A 22,945-nucleotide genomic window follows, 5' to 3' on the forward strand; every position below is an offset into this window, starting at 1 on the left:
AATAGGTATTTTATTGTACTTACAGGGTCTTTAAAGTGACAAGACTTTGGGACATGTTATCTTCCTAAATTATGAAGATTAGGGCAATGAGAGGGATGCGTTCAGCAAAAGACAACTGTATTGCTGCCATGTACTGCATTTTTATTTTTTGCGTTAATGTTCACATTAACAAGACTCCATAAGTTAGCATGTGGGCAAAATTACTTTTGATGACAGCAATTGTAACAGCATGGAAAAACTTCCTTATATTATGTGAAAAAAAAAAGAAAGCTATATATCGTGCTTCAATCCACTATGCTCCAGGAGGCTTCCTGTGCATCCCAGGCATGGATAGTAAATATGATAAAAGAGGATGGGATCAAGAACATGACTTTTATTTAATATATTTCCACTTTTACCGGTATGTATACCAGCTGTTAGATAAATGGTGCCCAATCCATGGTAAAGACAAAAGCCACTTCATATTAATTTTATTATTTGGCATGGTTAGGATTGGAAGGAGTGTTTATACACAGAACCGTATATTTGACTTTACCTTACTCTTATAAGTTGTATACCCATTATATAAATATATTATTATTATTAATATTAATATTATTATTATGTCCTGTATTAATAACACTGGCATACTATGCAGTTAGATATTCTAAACAACCATTTCTGCAAGGAGTTTACATTCTAATGCCCTTTTAATATTCATACCTTCACTAGGTTACAATCCAACTAACCTACTAATTTAGCTATCATTTAGCGACTGAAAGAATAATGGAATGTTTCTAAAATGGTGTGGAATGCCTTAAAAAAATAAATAAATAAAAATTCTGAATACATTGCATAATGGGGGATGCCTTCCACTGATCTCATACCTTGAGCTCATCAAAGCTAAGGGTAAAATGCAGGATCTCAGCAAACTGTTTGGCCAGGGCCTGCTCTCTCTCCAGGTGTTGTGTTGGAGCATACGGAGGTGATGTAAGTGCTTCCAGCAGGCTGTGCAGTGCATTTTCTATGGACAACAAATATTGCCAGTAGAGAGTTGGTAAACCGCAGACATCAGGCTGATATATTCTTATGGGATTTTATAAGAGATTAGTCAATATTCATTTAGTACAAAGTACATGACACATTAATCCTTTGCATTGTAGCACAATGACTTGGGATGCCAAGCATAGCAGTTACACTAAAAAAACATAATAAACATGAAATTGTGAAGAGTGTGAAGAACATCATAATCTAAAATTACCAAGTCGTAGAGAGAATTCATAGAAGCGTTTAAGCTTGGCTACTAGAGGACACACAGAGCGCCATGCCTCTTCCTGTAGATGTAAATCCAATGGGTTCTGTATTGCCTGGAAAAACAATGGGAAATACTACATTTGTATTTGTTTGTATCTGTATGTATGAGACAAGAATACCAATAACATGTCTAAAAAAATAATCCATTTGTTAATTTCAACCACAATGGAGCTTCTAAACATGAGCTTCTGGAGCTTCTAAAACTGAGCTTCTCATAAATCTGACCTACTGTATTCCCCTAAACTAAACTGCACTAACTACTTCATCCCAGCTACTTATTTACTTCATTCGCAGAGCTGACAGTGATGTAGCTGTATACCAAGAATTCCAGTATCAATATGCACTATATTACCATAAGTATTGGGACACCTGCCTTTACATGCACATGAAATTTAATGACATCCCAGTCTCAGTCCATAGGGTTCAATATTGAGTTGGCCCACCCTTTGAAGCTATAACAGCTTCAACTCTTCTGGTAAGACTGTCCACAAGGTTTAGGAGTGTGTCTATGGGAATGTTTAATTATTCTTCCAGAAGCAAATTTGTGAGGTCAGGCACTGATGTGAACGAGATGGTCTGGCTCTCAGTCTCCACTCTAATTTATCCCAAAGGTGTTCCATTGGGTTGTGGTCAGGAGTAGGGATGAGCCAAACACCCTCCGGTTCAGTTCGCACCAAAACCTTCGAATGGACTGAAAATTAGTACGAACTTTAGAACCCCATTAAAGTCTAAGGGACTCGAACGTTCAAAATCAAAAGTGCTAATTTTAAAGGCTAATATGCAAGATATGCAACAGAACAACACCAGCAATAAGGGGTATCTTCAGGTGTATACTGTGCAAGAGGCACACAACACCCACTGTAAATGCTGCAGATGCTGCCTGTATTACAGAAACAGAACAACACCAGCAATAAGAGGTAGCTTCAGGTGTATACTGTGCAGGAGGCACACAACACCCACTGTAACAGAGCTAGGTTCCCAAGCAAAAAGACACTGTCCCTGCCTATCTTGCTCTTTCCCTGCACGCCAACACACTACACAAGGCTGCCGCGCTGGTGGTCTTATATAGTTTGGGGCGTGTACTAAACCCTCCTGAGCTATAATGGTAAGGTTTATGGCTCACCTCGCTGCAAAATAGGGAGCGTGAAATTGTCCAGAATGTCTTGATATGCTGACCCCTTAAAAGTTCCCTTCACTGGAACTAAGGGACCAAGCCCAACCTCTGAAAAACAACCCCACACCATAATCTCCCCCCACCAAATGATTTGGACCTGTGCACAAAGCGAGGTCCATAAAGACATGGATGAGGGAGTTTGGGGTGGAGGAACTTGACTGTCCTGCACAGACTCCTGACCACAACCCAATAGAACACCTTTGGGATGAATTAGAGCAGAGACCGCGAGCCTCATCCACATCAGTGCCTGTCCTCACAAATGCGCTTCTGGAAGAATGGTCAAACATTCCCATAGACACACTCCTAAACCTCGTGGACAGCCTTCCCAAAAGAGTTGAAGCTGTTATAGCTGCAAAGGGTGGGCCAACTCAATAGCAGACCCAACGGATTAAGACTGGGATGCCATTAAAGTTAATTTGTGTGTATAGCCAGGTGTGCCAATACTTTTGGTAATATAGTGTATATCACCCCATTCAAGTTCGGGGGGGGGGGGGGGGGGGGCGTGCAGCAGGGGTTTAGGTAAAAGTACACTTTGACTGGGGGCGTGGCCTGACTGAGCATGGAGTAGGACCTGCACACCCAGGGCTCCGTTTATTAATCCTGGTTTGCAGTGATCCTCCACTCCTTTAATCCTTCCACCCGTGTGGGCTACCTGCCTGGGGACCCCCTGTATACCCTACCGTTTTTTCGGCCTCCCGGCGACCCGTTTGGAGCGGCGCCGACCCGCATGGAGGCCGCATTTAGGCGAGACCGCGGCTTCGGCCTACCCACGGAGGTCCGCGGCCATCTTGGTACACCCAGGCTCCGGACCAGCGCTGGGCCTTGTGCATGCCGTCCTCCCAGCCAGCCTGCCTACTATACTGTACAGCCATCCAGCTGCCTGCACAGAGGGGTGAGTCTCCTGCACTACTGTGACTGGGCAGGTCTTGGGCTCTGGCCTGTGCCTGGAGGTCCGCGGCCATTTTGGTACACCCCATCCTTCAGCCTTCACTGGGCCTTGTGTCTGCTGTCTTCTCCCTTCTCTGCCTGTAATACCCTGTCTGGCTGTACCTGTCACACATAAGCTCCATACTATGTCCCCTCCGGGGAGCCGTAAATCTGCCGCGGCAAAGCTCGCACAGTACCGTCAGAATGAGGGAGAGGAGGCTGAGGAGGATGGTGTCGCTGAGAGGGCAGGAGGAGAGCGTGGGCAGGGAGACACGGATAAACTACTAGAAGCGATCACACTCTGCAGGACATCCCTCACCGCCCAGATCGAGGAAGTTAAAACGGACATATCTCTAATTAGACAAGATTTTCAGAAAATCCGTGAACGGGTCACGGAGACGGAAACCCGCATCAGTGCGGTGGAAGATATCCTCCCGCCAATACAGGCTAGATCTGAACGAATGCAGGGACAGATTAACCAGTTGCTCGCCAAGCAGGACGACATGGAAAATCGCCTGAGGAGGTGTAATCTCCGCTTCGTCTGTCTCCCGGAGGGAGCGGAAGGTAAAGACCCGACATCATTCCTTGAACAACTGCTGATAACCACATACGGTCGAGAGGCCTTCTCCCCCGTGCTGGTGGTGGAAAGAGCTCATAGGATGCTAGCTAAGCCTCCCCCTCAAGGGGCTCCCCCCCGTACCTTTATTGCAAAACTTTTAAATTACAAAGATTGGGATGCTGCGTTGCGGCTGGCGAGAGAGAGGGGCAACATCCCGGTGGAAAACGTCAAAGTGGCAATATTTCCTGACTTCTCGGCCGAGATACAGAGACGTCGACAGGGCTTTCTGGAAGCCAAACGAAGACTGCGCGACCGCCACCTGAAGTATTCCATGCTTTTTCCTGCACGCCTGAGGGTGGAACATGATGGCCGCGTATCATTCTTCGAGTATCCTCGCGAGATCATCTCCTGGCTGGAGCGCAGGCCTGCACAGGGCAGGGGCGACTGACTGCACATCAGGTGAGCCGTATGGCATGCCGATACTGTTCCATATCTCCATCACCACTTGGCCTGACTTAATCGCACTTGCAACATAGTCACCCTGACTTGCGCCCCACATTGGCGGGTTCACGTTGTTGTGCTTTGCTGGGCCGGGGAGACAGGGGGACCTCGGTTTTTCTACTGACCCTACTGCCACGACCGCTGATATATAATCCTTCCTACGAAATACAGAGCACTGGATTTCTAAAACATCCTCCTGTGATTTCGGATATTTTGAGTGGACTTACTATATCTCACTACCCCCCTCCGCGGGGGTTCTATATCTTTTTTTATTTTTTTTATATACTCCTGAACTTATTTGCCACATGGGGCTGCAGAGGTGTGTTGGTCCTACAAGCCTCATGCATAGTGCAGCGAATTTTTGCCCCACTAACCACTGGGAATTATAACTATGCAAATGAACAGAGCGACTGGGTCTCACTGCCTCTTCTCTACAATAACATGTGGGGTGCGCAATTAGGCCCCATTTTCATTTATCTTTCTGGTGGCTGGCACGGAACCACTACTTGTCCCAGTGGCTAAAACTGTTCATTATCTTCTCCTTGCATGCGAAGTTATGTTGTTTCCCAGATGGAAGTTTAAAGTTGTTAAGGGATCATGCCTGCACAAGTTGGGGTGGGTGTAAGGCGGGGAGGGGGGAGGGGGTTGTTCAACAGTTATTTTTGCAATTTGTACATGTGCATACAGGGTCTCAGGAACCAAATATGGGAAAATGTATATCTGTTGCAGAGGTGCCGCATACAGTGTTTGATGTACTCCAGTTCTTCTATATATTATATTTTTCGCTAGACCTCAAGTTATGTGTCCTACTGAGGCAAGGTTACGCACCCTACGCAGCACCATGGCAACTATAAAATTTCTCACGTGGAATGTGAGGGGCCTGCGCGAGAAAATTAAGCGCTCGGCCGCCCTGGCATTCCTCAAAAAACAATGTGCTGACGTAGTGGTGCTGGTCGAGACACATGTTGAGGGCAGACTCCAAATGGCTCTTCGCCGCCCTTGGGTTGGGTGGGCGTACCACTCCACCTATACGTCTCATGCTAGGGGTGTCTCATTATTGATAGCCAAATCGGTACATTTTGAGCTCTGTGAACTCCTAACTGATCCCCATGGTCGGTATGTATTTCTTCATGCTAAGCTCTACGGTGAACCGTTCCTTCTCATGGCTTTCTACATACCTCCTCCCTTTAGTGTAACAGTGCTCCTAGATGGCTTTACCTTCATGTCCCGTAACCCCACGATACCAGCGATCTGGTTAGGCGACTTTAACACAACACTATGTCCGGCCTTGGATAGACTACAGACATCGCAGACAACAGTAGCCAGTGCTGCTGCGACTAAATTCTCTAAACTCATCTCCACCTTTCACCTTGTAGACACATGGAGGCACAACTTCCCGTACACTCGAGCCTATTTCTGTTTCTCTCCTACTCACAACTCTATGTCCCGCATAGATTTCATTCTTGTTTCCCACACCCTAGCTCCACGGATCCTTGAAACAGCGTTTTGCCCCAGGTTACTATCCGACCACAGTCCATACTGGACCACCCTTAGCATCCCTATTGATAAACCACCAAGGCCGTGGCGATTGAACCCGTTCTGGCTCTCACTGCTTCCAGAGGATGATGGGCTCATCACCCAATGGAAGCAATACTTCTTGGAAAATGACCACACAGCATCTGTTGCTGCAATATGGGATTCATTTAAAATGTACGCCCGTACTACCCTGATCTCACACATAAACAAAATCAAATCAGATTCCGCTGGAGTGTTCGACAGGGCAATAGCGGAGCTTGTCTCCACTGAACGGGAATACGCAGCCAATCCCACCCCAGCGACAGCGGCCCAGCTTAAACTGCAGACTAGAGTGGTGACTCAACTCCAGTATACGAAAGCTCGTCAAAAGCTCTTCTTTACTAAGCAGAAACTCTTTGAATATGGTGAAAAGGCAGGCAAGCTCCTTGCTTACCTAGTGCATAGCGAAGACAGGCCCCCAGTTGTCATTACCCTACATGGCCCGGGGGGGAGTCAGATCACGGACCCATGCAGTGTTACCTCTCAGTTCAGAGAGTTTTTTGCGGATCTCTATAAAACAACAGTGACAGACCTGACAGACGTACGGACCACTTTCCTTCACAGCATTACCTTCCCCCAGTTGACGAAAGAACAAAAATATTCACTTGAGGCACCCCTTACCACAGAAGAAATAGACGCCGCGATCTCCAGCTTTGCTAGATCCAAATCCCCTGGATCTGATGGACTCCCTGTTGAATTTTACTCCCAATTTAGAGAATTACTAACTCCCAAACTGCTTGCACTATTCAATCACCTATTTGATACCTTCACCCTGCCCCCCTCCATGCGGGAAGCGACAATAGTCCTCATCCCCAAACCGGGGAAGGACCCAGGTTACCCCGAATCCTATCGTCCTATTTCTCTACTGCAAGTAGATATAAAAATACTAGCTAAAGTACTGTCCCTTCGATTGAACCAAGTCATTCTGTCCCTTATACATGCAGATCAAGCAGGCTTTATGCCAGGCCGCAACACATCCTTTAATCTACGCAAACTGTATATTAACCTCCAGGCTACGCACGCAGAAGTTGGGTCAAGGGTGGTGGTGACACTGGACACGGCAAAGGCGTTCGACTCGGTGGAATGGAGTTATCTCTGGAGCTGCTTGGAGGGCTATGGCTTTGGACCACGTTTTATTAAGTGGGTTCAACTGCTGTATCAGGCGCCCACGGCCCGGCTGGCGGCTAATGGCTGGCCGTCTCGATTGTTTGGCCTCGGCAGAGGCACGAGACAAGGCTGCCCTCTTTCACCACTGTTATACGCCCTGGCTGCGGAACCCTTGGCCATATCCATCCGAGCTAACCCAGAGATCAGGGGACTGAGCCATGGCACCCTGACAGAAAAGATCAGCATGTATGCTGACGACACACTGCTATACCTGGCGGACTCGGGCCCCTCTCTGCAGGCGGCTCTTGAGACAATCAAAAGGTTTGGGACCTTTTCTGGGTTAAAAATTAATTGGGGGAAGTCCCAAATTCTTCCACTTGACAGCTTCCCACCGACTGAGTTTCAGGACAGTCTGCCATTACGACGAGTCAGTGTCATTAAGTATCTGGGGGTGTGTGTCTCCAGATCGCCGGCGGACTATACACATTTAAATTTAAGCCCTCTAATTTCCCACATTCAGTCCAAACTGCGGGCCTGGGCCCGACTGCCACTGGGGATTTGGGGTCGGATAAATCTTATTAAAATGGTCCTTTTACCTAAGATACTCTATATCCTCTGGCACTCCCCGGTGTACTTACCCCTGAAGCATTTTAGGTCCCTTGAGGCCCTGCTCAAACCCTTTGTGTGGGGAAACAACAGACACAAATTAGCTTGGCAGGCGCTTAAAAGCCCCACGGACCTAGGGGGCACTGCCCTTCCCGATTTTAATCTCTATTATATCGCATCACAGTTATCCCAACTGTATCATATTGACAAGACGGACAGGGAGCGGTTTCTCCAACTGCTCTGCCCGAGATGGGCTCGACATACTGGAGACTCAATTTATGCGTTGGCGATGGGCTCTAGCGGTGCGGGTCAGGGGGACAACAGACAGACCTTGCTATACCATTACAGACGCATTTGGGACTTAGCTTCCGCCAAGCTAGGGATACCACTCTATAATGATTATACTCCATTGTGGTACAATAAAACTTTGTCGGAATTTCTAAGACTTCCCGATACGGACCTTTGGTTTACATATGGTATTCTCTATATGCACCAATTGTTTGTCGACGGAACCTTTAAAACTTTTGCCACGCTTAGCGCAGAATTTTCACTTCCCAGATCCATGCTCTTTCGGTTTCTACAGATGAGACATGCGGCTCGGGCTCAGTTTTTGGAATCCGCACCACAGTCTGCCCCTAATGCACTTATGGCCATAATCAAGAGCTCTGATCCCCGTAAATTAACCTCGTCCTTCTATGACATGCTTACTACCCCAGTCTCCACCAAATTGGCATACAAACTCAAACCTCGCTGGGAAAGGGTGATAGGCCCTCTGGAGGATGCGGAATGGGAGGAGGCTTTGGAATCCTGTAAGACTGTCTCACCCAAACTTAATGACAGACTGACTCAAATTTATATTATCCACCAGGCATATCTCACCCCCCTGCGGGTTGCCAGATATAGAAACTCTCAATCTACCCTCTGTCAGATGTGTGGGAAGGAGGTGGGTACATTCTTTCATTTAATATGGTCGTGTCCCAGAATACAAGGCCTCTGGGCGCAAGTTGTCACCTTTCTACTTGATCACATGGGCTCTCCGGTCACATTGGACCCAAAACAATGCCTACTTGGGGTGCTTCCAGAAACCACAGACAAATACACGAAGGCATTCTTGCATGAGACGCTGTTCTCAGTGCGCAAAGTTATTGCCCGAAATTGGATGCGTCCCATACCCCCTGGGCTGGTGGAGTGGAAGGTGGAGGTCAATAATAATTTACCATATAAAAAGGTTATGTATATTAACAGAGAATGCCCGACCAAGTATGACAAAATATGGGATTGTTGGTTACGAGACCCCGACACCTGCATGTAAGGTACCTTGAATATATGTTTCCAGATGAGTAGTTTGCCCCTCACTGGGAGTATAGCCAGAGGTCAGGCGGACCCATATGGCTGGCACCAGTTATCACCCTATACCTACTCTTGTCCTCTTTTACATACGATGTTACTCGAGACTCCGGTTTTGGAATTTCTGTGCTTTACTCACTGTACGCCCTTCTGCTATCAGTAACACGTAGGATATATGGAATAATATGTATACGCTTCTTGCCTGTTCTTTATTATATATATGGGTATGTATGTATGTGTATATAAAGTTAGTTAGCATAGGGAGGGGGAGGGGGGTGGAAGAAGTAAGGGGATAAAAAAAGAATAAATAATTATAAAATAAATAAAAAGACATTTGAGAGATGTACTCATAAGCTGTTGTACCTTACCTCGCAATTGTACTTATTGTACTCTTGGTGCCTGTAAAATTTTTGTTTGTTATACCTCAATAAAAACTTTTGTTTAAAATAAAAAAAAAGTACACTTTGACTGTAGCTAGGAAATCTCCTTTCTTACTAAGGGCTAGTTCACAAAACCCATGCGGATGAAACCTGATATATGGTATCCCATGCGGATGAAACCTAATGTATGGGTGGTGGAGGTAGAGCACTTTTATCCCCCTTGTAAACTGTTGGTTGGCTTGGGTATTATATGTACCCTTTAACTCCACCATAGAGTCAAAAAGATGTTGAGTATGAAAAGAAAGAAATAGAACAGAGAGAAACTACCAAACAGCACAACGCCATCAACTCTTTCTGGGGTTATACACACCATAGACCTACTGCAATCCTAAGGTAATATTCCATTTTTAGTGGTCTTTCAGCATATAATAGAGACTCTGTCACCCATTGGCCAGTGAGGTAGTTCCTAATAGTAATGAGCCAATAGAAATGTTAGGGGCATGGCTTAGTAGCCAGATCCAACACTACCTAGAAGTGTCTGAGCTTTGACTGATCAGAATGGCCCCGCATTCTGGCAAAGCAGAGATTACCGAAAGAGGCTGCAATTATTTGGTACTCCATCTTTAAGTATTCTTAAAGTAGCAGAGTCTCTTTGGAGAAACATATCACTATTTTGCTTTGAGTATTACTTTGAGTAATTAAAGGAGAGACAGAAATACAAAACGTAAGGAGCCAGGTAACAAAATCTGAGATCTCTAGTATGAGATCTCCTCATTAGGTAGCTGAGAGAGTCAACAAACCACCAAGTAATCAAACTGAACTTTGCAGAAGCCAAGTAAAAATTTGTAAACAGCTTAGATTAGACTTATTCTTTAACTGTCTCCTAAGCATTAGCAAAAATGTACTGATAACATTTCAGTAAACGTATATGTTTAAAAAAGTGTACAGAGGTGGACCACAAACACGCACAGAGAAGAAACAGAAGTTAACTTTATAGGTCATCAGCATTGATTTCTCACACTTTGCACCAGTACATTGTTGATGTGGCAAAGATGGAGGTTATGAAAACACACACAAGCCAAAGTCAAATGCCAATGGGTGGATCTGGCATTCAGCACAGGTATAAAAATATATTTTAAGCAGCAAAGCACAATGTAAGAATTATTAAATAAACACTGGGGAGATTTACGAAAGTCTGAGCAAAGAAAATGAGCATAAGTACAGCTGTAGCTTAAAGCCCCATTCAAGAATAAAACTATTTTGTTCACTACATTTCCTTCACACCCACCTCTAACCCACTGTCGTGAGAATTGTTCCTCCTTACCTTGTGATTGTCAAATTAACTCACCTAAGTCCTCCCTCTAGGTTCCTCGTCACCGCCAATTCCAGGTGGGGGGACTGCTGATCTAGTCAGGTGATGCCCCCCCTCCGAAATTGCTTGTCCCCTACTCTCCCTGTTATTACTGTAACCTCTGTTTTCACATCTCCATTACCTTCTAACAAAATGCTTCTTCCTATGATCCCCCACCTTCTCTTATTTTACCTTTTGTCCAATAGACATGTGCATACTGAAATATTTTGTTTTGGAATTTCGGTTTCATCCGAAAAATGTATTTAATTAGTTACTCCTGAAATTCGTTTTTATTTATTTTGTTTAGTTAAAAAATGCATTCGTACAAAAATCCAAATTGTGGTTGAATCTGTCAATTGAAGGCTTATGGTCTCTGTCGGATGTTCTAAGAAGACTCGACGAAGCAGCTAAACTGTACGATGCCGCAATCATACATTTCCGGTCCAATGCTAAGCCCACAAGCTATAGTAGAATTCGAATGTTGTTTCACTAGTAATAATTATAATTATTATTAAATTACTAGTCAAACAACATTAGAATTCTATAGCTTATGGGTGGAGCATTTGACTGTAAATGTCCGCTTGTGGCAATTGTATGTTTTTAGCTGCTTCATCGCATCTTCAATGTCAAACGGTATTGATCGTAAGTGAAAGTAAGTTGGCTGTACGTGTGTACTTAAAGCGTTTGTGTACCCAAAAAAAAATATAGATTCTGGTCCCTAAAAGCAGATTACACAGCACAGTGCTTGTGCTATGTAATCTGCCCCCCTCTAAACTATAAAAAAAATACTGATTCTGCCACTTCTTGTATGCCCTCTCTAAACAGACCATGATAAACCAGGGCTGCTCCGCCCTGATCACCATGGTCAAAGTACCTCCCTCCGTGATAGGCTGCCCTGCTCTACTCTCCTCTCTCCCCCCTCACCTCCCTCTCTGTCTGTCCCCCCGACATATTGTAATTATAAAATATTAAAATTGGCACTGCCAGCCCCTCTATTAGAGGCTGGCATAGCACACTTTGTATGTTGTTTTAAAAAAATGAGTACTGTAAATACTGGATTTCAGCTGTCTTCAGGTCGGTTACGTGGCTTGCGGCCGCTTTCCATCTCTGATGGATGGCTTCCGCGGATGAGACAAGCGGCCAGGTGATCTCTCCGGCTGACATCAGAGGGAGATCCTGGCCCCTCCCGCAGAAGACATCCATCAGAGCTAGAAAGCGGCCGTGAGTCACGTGACTGGCCTGAAGACAGCCGGAATTCAGTATTTACAGTGCTCATTTTTAAAAACAATAATAGAGGGTCTGGCATAGACTTATATGCCTTAACAAACACTTTAAGTTCTAGCTATTTTACTGCTCCTCCTCTTTGATTACAATCAGCCAATAACATTCATCATCATCATCATCATTTTACTTCCCCCACCCATTCCAGCAGCGACCACTAACAGCTCTTTTACTATTGTCTCTATGATGTTGAAACTGTTCTCTCTATGTCAAATAATCTTGGACTAATAGAGCTAGGTTAGGCACATTCGACCGCGGGTTAGATAGACACAGATCGCTATTGTCACCATCATGTTGAATCTTCTATCTATCTATATCGACTGTTTTCGCAACAATATGAAAATATAATGGATACGAAAATAAAGCATTTTGGATCTTTCCGATTCTATGCGTTTGTTATCGTTTTGTTAATACAAACACATAAATCCCCAAAATTAGACGAAAATGCATTCGGACGATAACGAATGCACATGTCTATTGCCCAACCCGATGCTTTTATATCCTCTCTTCTTTCTCCCCTACTTTACCTTGTCTTATATGGAAGGTATGCAGGAAGACATTCCTCATTTTTGGTTATTGATTTTTATTAAATGGTATTTTTAGTCCTAAAAATGAACTTTTTTTTTATGGTCAATTTAATATACCATTAAAAGCATTTTGTTATTTATGTCTGATTAGTGCAAACAAATATTTGTTGGTTCTACCAGAAATCTTGTGAGCCCATAACTTTGTATCTGTGTTGACAGTTATAACCATTATTCTCAGTTATCTCTGTGAGCTACAAAACACCTCACCCCCTATGTTATGGAGAACAGAAGAGGTAGGCCTGTTCTGTACTCCTGTCCTTGGATGACAAAGCTGCTTCTCCACAGCTACAGTACAGTGAGTGAATGGTATCAGCCTGGGAAAGAAAGTGTGTTACCGACAGGCTCACCCGGTACACATAAAGGAAAAGAACCCTGAAAATTTAAAATGAATGTAGCTACCACATTCAAAGCCTTGTAAGCTGCAATATATTGTTTTGTTTTTTTCTTGGATTCGGATATACTTCAGGCTTGCATGAAAATCACTAGTGAAAATGTTTTGGAATCTTGAAAGACTATGCCACTTAGGCCTTGATGAAGAGGTCATGCAAGGCCCTGAAATAATAAAGAATCCTAAAGTGAACTAAGCGGTCCTGAATAAAATCCTAAACATTTTAATCAATGACGTTATCTATATGAATATTTCTGTACGCTGCACATTTAGGGGTCAGATGCTGTGGGGTGTTCATTGTTGTATATTGACCATGCATGCATGTCTAACACAAACACAAAATAACAAGTGGCAAAGAAGAATACTTGTAAAATCATTTATCAATGTTGTGCTATACATATACATTTTAGATAAAAAAAGCAATTTAGCAATCATTCTTTATATTGCGGAATTATTCAGTCAGACAAAGATAAATGTATAGAGTTTCTCTTACAAGCACTGGTCTGATTCTAGGAAACCTAAATCTGGTTGCTGGATCGCTATAGTTTGCACATCAACATGGTTCTTTGTGCTCTCTAAGGCTCCTTTGGTACGCATGTTTAGCCACACTGTGAATTCTATCAGTAAGACTCTACTAAGCCCTGCAGTTGGGACTGACAACTGTGTGCAGGTAGCGGCGACCACTAATTCCATACAGTGCGATGACAGGCTGTATGGGCTCGCCAGCTGCAGAAATACCCAACCGCAGGAATCAGTAAATGCTTGCCACTGGGATTCTAAGCATGGCTAAACGTCCCTGTGAAAGGAGTCCAAGGCCTTGTTCACACAAGGGTACTACAGCGTACACCCATGCAAGGGCTCTGTTGGCCCGCATGCACGGGGAAGACAGTGTGCATTTGGGGATGTGCACCCATACCTACATGGCTGTGAAATTGGAAGCAGTAGCTGTTTCTGTGCTACTATATCCCAATGAACATGAGTAGGACTGCCTGCACTGGGATACATAGAACACCTGTGCATCCCCATGAGGGCAAACATGCACACGGGTGTATGCTGTATAATGCTCATGTGAACGAGGCTTTACAGAACAGACTTGATCATGTGTACAAGCATTAACTACTTCGGCCAGCCTATAGACAATTGACGGTCGGGCGAGTGCTTTCCTATCCTGACTGCACGTCATATGACATCCTGTCCAGAAGTGTCGATTGTGGGGCCGCGCAGTGATGCGATTTGTCATCAGCCATGTCAATGGGACACAGCCGATGATTGATCAAAGTACCGGCTCGCTGCCAGTACCGTATGACTGCCATGACCAATCGCAGCAGGTCACATGACAGTTGTACACAATAGATGGCTTCCTTTCATGCCATCCATTGTGTACAATTATGTTGCTAGCTGTGATTGGTCAATGTGATCACATAATACAGAGAGGGCCAATCACAGCCCATCTGTACCATGTGATTAGCTTTGACCAAACACAGCAAAACACAACAACAACAAAAAAACTGAACGATTCAGTTTCATTCAGTAAAATGCTTTCTTATAGCAATGTAATTCACTGCTATAAGCAAACATAATTTGTAAAAAAAAATTAAAAATCCTCATCACTTCCCCAGAGTAGTACAATGTTGCTATGGTAACATTATATTGCTCTGGCCACAGTGTGTTAAAAAATGTAATAAAAAAAATTATAACTTTTTTTGTACTATCACCAGCCAGTATCCTTGATCACCGCCACACCAGTTATTTGATAATGCTGTACTGGTGACATTATGTAACAAAATTTTCGAAAAAATTATGACAAAAAATTACAACTTCAAAAAAACTCACCATGCCTCTTACTAAATACCTTGGATTGTCTACTTTCCAAAAAGGGATACTTTTGGAGGTATTTGTACTGTCCTGGCATTTTAGTGCCTTACAAAATGAGATAGTCCATCGGTACATCAGGGTTGATTTTCAGATATATACCATAGTTTGTGAACTCTATAACTTTCCTACAGACTAAATAATATACACTGATTTGGGTTATTTCCACCAAAGAAATGTAACAGAATACATTTTAGGATAAATTTTTGAAGAAAAATTATTTATTTGCACAAATTTATAACAGAAACAAAGAAAAATGTTTGTTTTTAGAAATGTTCAGTCTTTTTTTGTTTATTCAGCAAAATATAAACAATCCCAGTGGTGATTAAATACCACCAGAAGAAAGATCTATTTTTGTGAATAAAATGTAATTTGGCTACAGTGTAGCATGACCACGTAATTGTCATTCAAAGTGCGACAGTGCTGAAAGCTGAAAATTTGCCTGGGCAGGAAGGGGGTAAAAGTGCAAGGTATTGAAGTGGTAATAAGTGTCAGCTGTGCAGGACATAGCTCACCTGTCTTATTTCTTGCCCAGCACCCTGGTATGATTGCAGTTCAGCCAGGATACTCTGGGCTTCTTCTAGGACAGAGTTGACTTGATTCCACACTACTGTTTCTGCCTCCGTGGGCTGTGCATCTATAATTCCCAAACATAATAAGAGAGTGAATGTGCCTTTGACAACAGAGCTAGAAAGCATAGCATAACCCATTCAGTTGAAAGTACAATATGTTGATTTTTTACTGAATGCAGTAAGCAATTGCCATAACAGCTGTGCGTACACCGACAAAATAGCAGACATACAATAAGAATACTAAGATATATTCAGTCTAGGTCCAGAGTACTAAACAAAATCTCTGTGAAAAGAAATTTTTCTCTGTGAGGGTGATTTTGTCTACAAAGTCATCTCTTTTTCTCCCAGGGTTTTTGCCTCTTAGGCAGATGTACTGCCTCTAGGATTGACTCAGTATCAGGACCTATAGCCAAGGCTCCGTAATGAATGTATCAAGCAACAATAATGAGAAAAGAGTGTATATAGATTCAGCAGATCTACAGTGCCTTGAAAAAGTATTCATACCCCTTGAAATGTTTCACGTTTTATCATGTTGCAACCAAAAATGTAAATGTATTTTATTGGGATTGTATGTGATAGACCAACACAAAGTGGCACATAATTGTGAAGTGGAAGGAAAATGATAAATGGTTTTCCAATTTTTTCCCAAATATACAGTATCCCACAAAAGTAAGTACACCCCTCACATTTTTGTAACTATTTTATTATACCTTTTCATGTGACAGCACTGAAGAAATGACACTTTGCTACAATGTAAAGTAGTGAATGTACAACTGTATAACAGTGTAAATTTGCTGTCCCCTCAAAATAACTCTACACACAGCCATTAATGTCTAAACAGCTGGCAACAAAAAAATGTCCAAATTGGGACCAATTAGCCATTTTCCCTCCCTGATGTCATGTGAGTCTTTAGTGTTACAAGGTCTCAGGTGTGAATGGGGAGCAGGTGTGTTAAATTTGGTGTTATTGCTCTCACTCTTTCATACTGGTCACTGGAAGTTCAACATAGCACCTCATGGCAAAGATCTGAAAAAAAGAATTGTTGCTCTACATAAAGATGGTCTAGGCTATAAAAAGATTGCCAAGACCCTGAAACTGAGCTGCAGCATGGTGACCAAGACCATACAGTTTAACAGAACAGGTTCCACTCAGCATAGGCCTTGCCATGGTAGACCAAAGAAGTTGAGTGCACGTGCTTAGCATCATATCCAGAGGTTGTCTTTTGGAAATAGACGTATCAGTGCTGCCACCATTGCTGCAGAGTTTGAAGGGGTGGGGGGTCAGCCTGTCAGTGCTCAGACCATACCTTGCACACTGCATCAAATTGGTCTGTATGGCTGTCTTCTCAGAGGGAAGCCTCTTCTAAAGATGTTGCACAAGAAAGTCCGCAAACAGTTTGCTGAAGACAAGCAGACTAAGGCTATGGATTACTGGAACCATCTCCTGTGGTCTAATGAGACCAAGATAAACTTATTTGGTTCAGATGATGTCAAGTGTGTGTGGCGGCAACCAGGTGAGGAGTACAAAGACAAGTGTGCCTTGCCTACAGTCAACATGGTGGAAGTGTCATGGTCTGGGGCTGCATGAGTGCTGTCGGCACTGGGGAGCCATGAATGCCAACATGTACTGTGATATACTGAAGCAGAGCGTGATCGCCTTCCTTTGGAGACTGGGCCACAGGGCAGTATTCCAACATGATAACGACCCCAAACACATCTCCAAGACAACCACTGCCTTGCTACAGAAGCTGAGGGTAAAGGTAATGGAGTGGCCAAGCATGTCTCCAGACCTAAACCCTATTGAGCATCTGTGGGGCATCCTCAAATGGAAGGCAGAGGAGCACAAGGTCTCTAACATCCACCAGTTCAGTGATGACATCATGGAGGAGTAGAAGAGGACTCCAGTGGCAACCTGTGAAGCTCTGGTGACCTCCATACCCAAGGGGGTTAAGGCAGTACTGGAAAATAATGGTGGCCACACAAAATATTGACACTTTGGGCCCAATTTGAACATTTTCACTTAGGGGTGTTACTTTTGTTGCCAGTAGTTTAGACATTAATAGCTGTGTTGAGTTATTTTGAGGGGACAGCAAATTTACACTGTTATACAAGCTGTACACTCACTACTTTACACTGTAGCAAAGTGTCATTTCTTCAGTGTTGTCACATGAAAATATATAATAAAATATTTAAAAAAAAAGGGGGGTGTACTTACTTTTGTGAGATACTGTATATGTGAAAAGTGTGAGGTGCATTTGTATTCAGCCCCCCTGAGTCAATACTTTGCAGAACCACCTTTACAGCTGTGAGTCTTTTTTGGGGGATGTCTCTACCTGCTTTGCACATCTAGAGAGTGAAATGTTTGCCCATTTTTTTTTTGCAATCTCTCAGATTGGATGGAGAGAGTCTGTGAACAGCAATTTTCAAGTCTTGCTACATATTCTCAATTGGATTTAGGTCCGGACTTTGACTGGGCCATTCTAACACATGAATATACTTTGATCTAAACCATTATATTGTAGCTCTGGCTGTATGTGTAGGGTCGTTGTCCTGCTGGAAGGTGAACCTCCGCCCCAGTCTCAGGTCTTTTGCAGACTCTAACAGGTTTTCTTCTAAGATTGCCCTGTATTTGGCTCCATCCATCTTCCCATCAACTCTGACCAGCTTCCCTATCCCTGCTGAAGAAAAGCATACCCACAACATGATACTGCCACCACCATGTTTCATGGTGGGGATGGTGTTTTCAGGGTGATGTACAGTGTTAGTGTTCCGCCACACATATTGTTTTGCTTTTAGGCCAAAGAGTTCAATTTTGGTCTCATCTGGCCAGAACACCTTCTTACACATGTTTGCTGTGTCCCCCACATGACTTCTCGCCAACTGCAAACAAAACTTCTTATGGCTTTCTTTCCAAAATGGATTTCTTCTTGCCACTCTTCCATAAAGACCAGATTTGTGGATTGAACGACTAATAGTTGTCCTATGGACAGATTCTCCCACCTGAGCTGTGGATCTCTGCAGCTCCTCCAGAGTCACCATGGCTCTTGGCGGCTTCTCTGATTAATTCTCTCCTTGCCCGGCCTGTCAGTTTAGGTTGACGGCCATGTCTTGGTAAGTTTGCAGTTGTGCCATACTCTTTCCATTTTCTGATGATGGATTTAACAGTGCTCCATGAGATGTTCAAAGCTTGGGATATTTTTTATAACATAACCCTGCTTTAAACTTCTCCACAACTTTATCCCTGACCTGTCTGGTGTGATCCTTGGCTTTCATAATGCTGTTTGTTCACTAAGGTTCTCTAGCAAACCTCTGAGGGCTTCATAGAACAGCTGTATTTATAATGAGATTAAATTACACACAGGTGGACTCTATTTACTAATTAGGTAACTTCTGAAGGCAATTGGTTCCATTATATTTTAGTTAGGGGTATCAGAGTAAAGGGGGCTGAATATAAATGTACGCCACACTTTTCAGATATTTATTTGTAAAAAATATTGAAAACCATTTATCATTTTCCTTCCACTTCACAATTATATGCCACTTTGTGTTGGTCTATTACATAAAATCCCAATAAAAGAAATTTACATTTTTGGTAATAACATGATAAAATGTGGAACATTTCAAGGGGTATGAATACTTTTTCAAGGCACTGTATACAGGGATTTGCTTTAAACAAAAAAACAAACAAAAACCAAACCCAGGGTACAGAGGCAATGTGTGTGCAAATGTTAACAGCTAGCTCTATAAAGGGTTCACTGTGTCCATATACGTAAGTTAGTAAAGATCCTGTACACACATAGGTTGCCACTAAGTTCTTTTCTTTCAGTAAAAAACGGGGGTTATTTAGACAAGGTAAAAACATTGTATGTTGTTAATGCAATTTCACCTGTTTGCTGAAAAAGAATGCACAGTTGTTTACACTGAGGATAATAATTAGGCAGGTACAATAGCATATTGGGTGTTACTACACACTGTAAGCACATAAAATAGATGTACACCAATTACACAGATACAAACGAGTAAAAGATTAGCCTGTGCTATGTCTATTATTTTAAGACACTTCTTAAAGCCATATTTAATACCAATTTAAGCATATTGTTACAACCATGGTAAAGCTTAAAGTGTTTCTAAAGGCTCAAAAAATTTAATTAATAAACATATTATACTTACCTGCTCTGTGCAATGCTTTTGCACAGAGCAGACCCTCAGGGGTCTCTTGCTGGTGTTCTTGGCTCCACCTCTTCTATGTTTGCCCCCATAGCAAGCACTTGTCATGGGGGCTATGTATCTATTGACATAAACAATGTAGCTCAGACTCACTCTCTCCTTACAGTATTTGACAGGAGAAAATGGCTCCCCGCTGCTTCCCCTGTGCCTGTGAGGAGAGAGAGAGCAATAATGCTGCTTTCGGGCACAGCGCTAGAACAAAAGAGGAGCCAGGTATATATTGGAGGGGGGGGGGGGGGCTGGGGGTAAAAATTAAACCTTTAGTCTTTAGAACCACTTTAAAGAATAAGTGAACTTTAAAAAAACCTTAGCTTCCACTAAGTTTACATATTTTTACAAGCAAATCCAGACAAAGCAAGCTTGTGTGCCAATGTATATTATCATCCTTGTTATTTTCTCCTTTAAAGGCTGGGATCATCAAGGGTTCTATTAGATCCACTCTTATTCCACATGCAGAAAAAATCATCTGCAGAAAAACAGCTCTTTTATTTAGATGTGCATGCTCCCTGTGCTAGATTAAGAAAGACTAAATTCCCACAATCAACATTAAAGTGATACTAAAGGTTATTTTTTTTAATAAAAAAAAATATGTTATATAGCGAGCAAGTAAAATAAGTTTTGAGAAAAGAGAAATAAAACCACGCTGAGAACAGAAAAAAACGGGGGGATTTTCTTTTTTCCTACTTATCAGGCAAGAAGAAATATTATCAAATGAATATCCAAAAAATTAATTCTAGAATTAAACACAATTAAAAAATAATTTTTTTCTTTCAAATGAATATACAAAAAATGTGTAAGGCTGCTGCTCCACTGTGGGATACACACACAAAAAAAGTAGACAAAAAATTGAAAAAAGAGCTGTGCCAAATAATAAAAACAAATCAATAAACCAAAACTATAAAGTAAAGTCCATGAAGAGTATATTGTTATTCAAGAAGGGAAAGCAGTCGCACCACAGTGATCCACACTTCCTTATCACTATTGTGCCCAGCCACCAACAAAAGAGTGCGCTTACCAGACGGTAAAAGCATAGGAGCGTTTATGATCCCAAACCACTGGCAGCTCCTCGCCTTCACCAAACACTTTAACATGCGTGAACAGACGATCCATATAGTGAAGAGTCACATGCCGCTCCGCATTTCCATTAATACCCAAAATCCACGCTCATGATATAAAAAGAAAAGAAGCTTCCCATAGTGTAAAAAACTTCAAAACTCTTTTAATTTTAATAGAAATACACTTACATAAAACCAGGAAATATTCGCATAAAAAACAAGCCGGCCAGCTAAACGAGAGCCCGTCCTCCTCTCACAACACGTGGTGACGTCACAGCGTGCCCTCCCATACGCGTTTCGTCATACGTGACGTTTTCAATGGGGAACAGGCCCGCCGCAACGCACCACCATTAAATAGAGCCAGACAGCAGATGTTACCTCCTTGTACACGGTCATTCCACACGAATTGGGTATGGAAGCCATCCAGGGATTTTTGGTTCGGGATTCTAATCTGCCTGAGGAACAAATTGTTTTTCTTGTGACTTTGCTTAGGTTTTCAGCTTCTCATAACTACCTCTGGTTTAATCAACAATTTTACAGACAGGTTAGGGGAGTGGCCATGGGGGCAAAATATGCCCCGAGCCTGGCAAATTTATTTATGGCCAGGTGGGAGGAGGATGTCATCTATGCCCAAGAGGTCCTACAGTTGGTCCTATGGGCAAGATACATAGATGACATCCTCCTCCTCTGGGAGGGTAACTTATGTGATCTTTCTACCTTTCTACAATCCCTTAACAACAACCAGAGGGGTATTCATTTGAACTACGAGATGAGTCAGGCCAGAATTAATTTTCTGGACCTGAACATTTCTGTAAAAGATGAAGCTTTTGTGACCTCTACCTTTTTTAAGGTGACGGATAGAAACTCTTTTATCCCTACAGATAGTTGTCACCATGTCCCCTGGCTCAGAGCAGTCCCGAAGAGCCAATATTTGCGTCTGAGGCGTAACTGCTCTGACCCAGGGGAATTCTGCATTCAAGCAGATGTCCTCACCTCTAGATTTTTGGAGAAAGGGTACGAAAGGGAGTTTCTGGCCTCCACTTTAGAGGGTGTCCTTAACCTTGATAGAGCAGATTTATTGAGGGAAAGGGGCCCCAGAGACAATGATGACTTTCGAGAGAATGTTCCTTTTGTCACCACTTATTCCCTACAACATAGGAGTGTAAAACATCTTGTGGAAAAACATTGGCATATTGTCACGGGTGATGCGGTGTTGGGGGACATCCTACTGGTTAGGCCTAAAACAATCTTTAGGGGTGTCCCTTCTTTGAGACACCAACTGGCTCCTAATGTAATTGATCCGCCTAAGATGGGGAAAGGTTTTTTTGATCAATTAACTGGATATTATAGGTGTGGTAAGTGTAGGGTTTGTTCTCTCAATATTTGTATTCAGAGGCGTACCACTGTATTTACTTCTACAGTAACACGAAGGGAACACACTATCAAACCCTGCATTACCTGCTCTACGAAGGGTGTCGTCTACATGCTGCAGTGCCCGTGTGGGCTTCAGTATGTGGGACGTACTAAGCGACCCTTTCAGGTGCGGGTGAATGAGCACATTACAAATATACTTACAGGGTTCCCCAATCACTCGGTATCCAAACATTATTTACTTAAACATAACAAGGATCCTTCAAAAACTTTATTTTTGGACATAGACAAATTTAAACCACACTGGCGAGGGAGCTCATTAGTTAGAGAAATATCTAAATCTGAAATGTCCTGGATCCATCGTTTGAAATCTTATGTTCCCTATGGACTCAATATAGACACGGATGTGAACGCATTTATAGATAACTCCTAGGTATATATGCACTTAGTTATTGTTTATATTATTTTTGTTATTAGTTTATGTAACTGATTTGATTTATGTTTGCAAGTATTGTACTTTGTAAACTCTTTCTGAGACATGGAGGTTGACCCTTTCTTTCAATAGAGGCCCATGTTCAAAATTCTGGGGGTCCCTTAAGATGTAATGGATTATGCAGTAAGTCAAATTTTTCATTCATAATTTTTTCTTATTCATAATTTTTTATTATTAATATTTTTTATTATCAGTATTTTCATTTTTATATTTATTTATTTTTACATATACTTTTTATATTAAAATAGCTTAAGGAAAGGGAAGGAAAAGAGGGAGGGGT

The 22,945-nt window shown here is 42.6% G+C and overlaps 1 protein-coding gene across 4 annotated transcripts in view; it reads right to left on the reverse strand.

Moving 5' to 3' along the window:
• Positions 1–22,945, reverse strand: part of LOC143982936 (CYFIP-related Rac1 interactor A-like) — a 97,547-nt gene that overhangs the window by 9,917 nt on the left and 64,685 nt on the right. For all 4 annotated transcript variants that reach the window (XM_077482087.1, XM_077482086.1, XM_077482088.1 and 1 more), the window contains 3 exons: positions 15,464–15,585; positions 1,241–1,346; positions 867–1,003 (listed from right to left, as the gene is read on the reverse strand). In XM_077482087.1, coding sequence (XP_077338213.1) covers positions 867–1,003; positions 1,241–1,346; positions 15,464–15,585 — 365 coding nt within the window. The remainder of the gene's footprint in view (positions 1–866; positions 1,004–1,240; positions 1,347–15,463; positions 15,586–22,945) is intronic.

This window comes from Lithobates pipiens, unplaced genomic scaffold (assembly GCF_037356315.1).
Source record: "Lithobates pipiens isolate NorthernLeopardFrog02 unplaced genomic scaffold, aLitPip1_a1.2 Scaffold_16, whole genome shotgun sequence".
Lineage (NCBI taxonomy): Eukaryota > Metazoa > Chordata > Amphibia > Anura > Ranidae > Lithobates > Lithobates pipiens.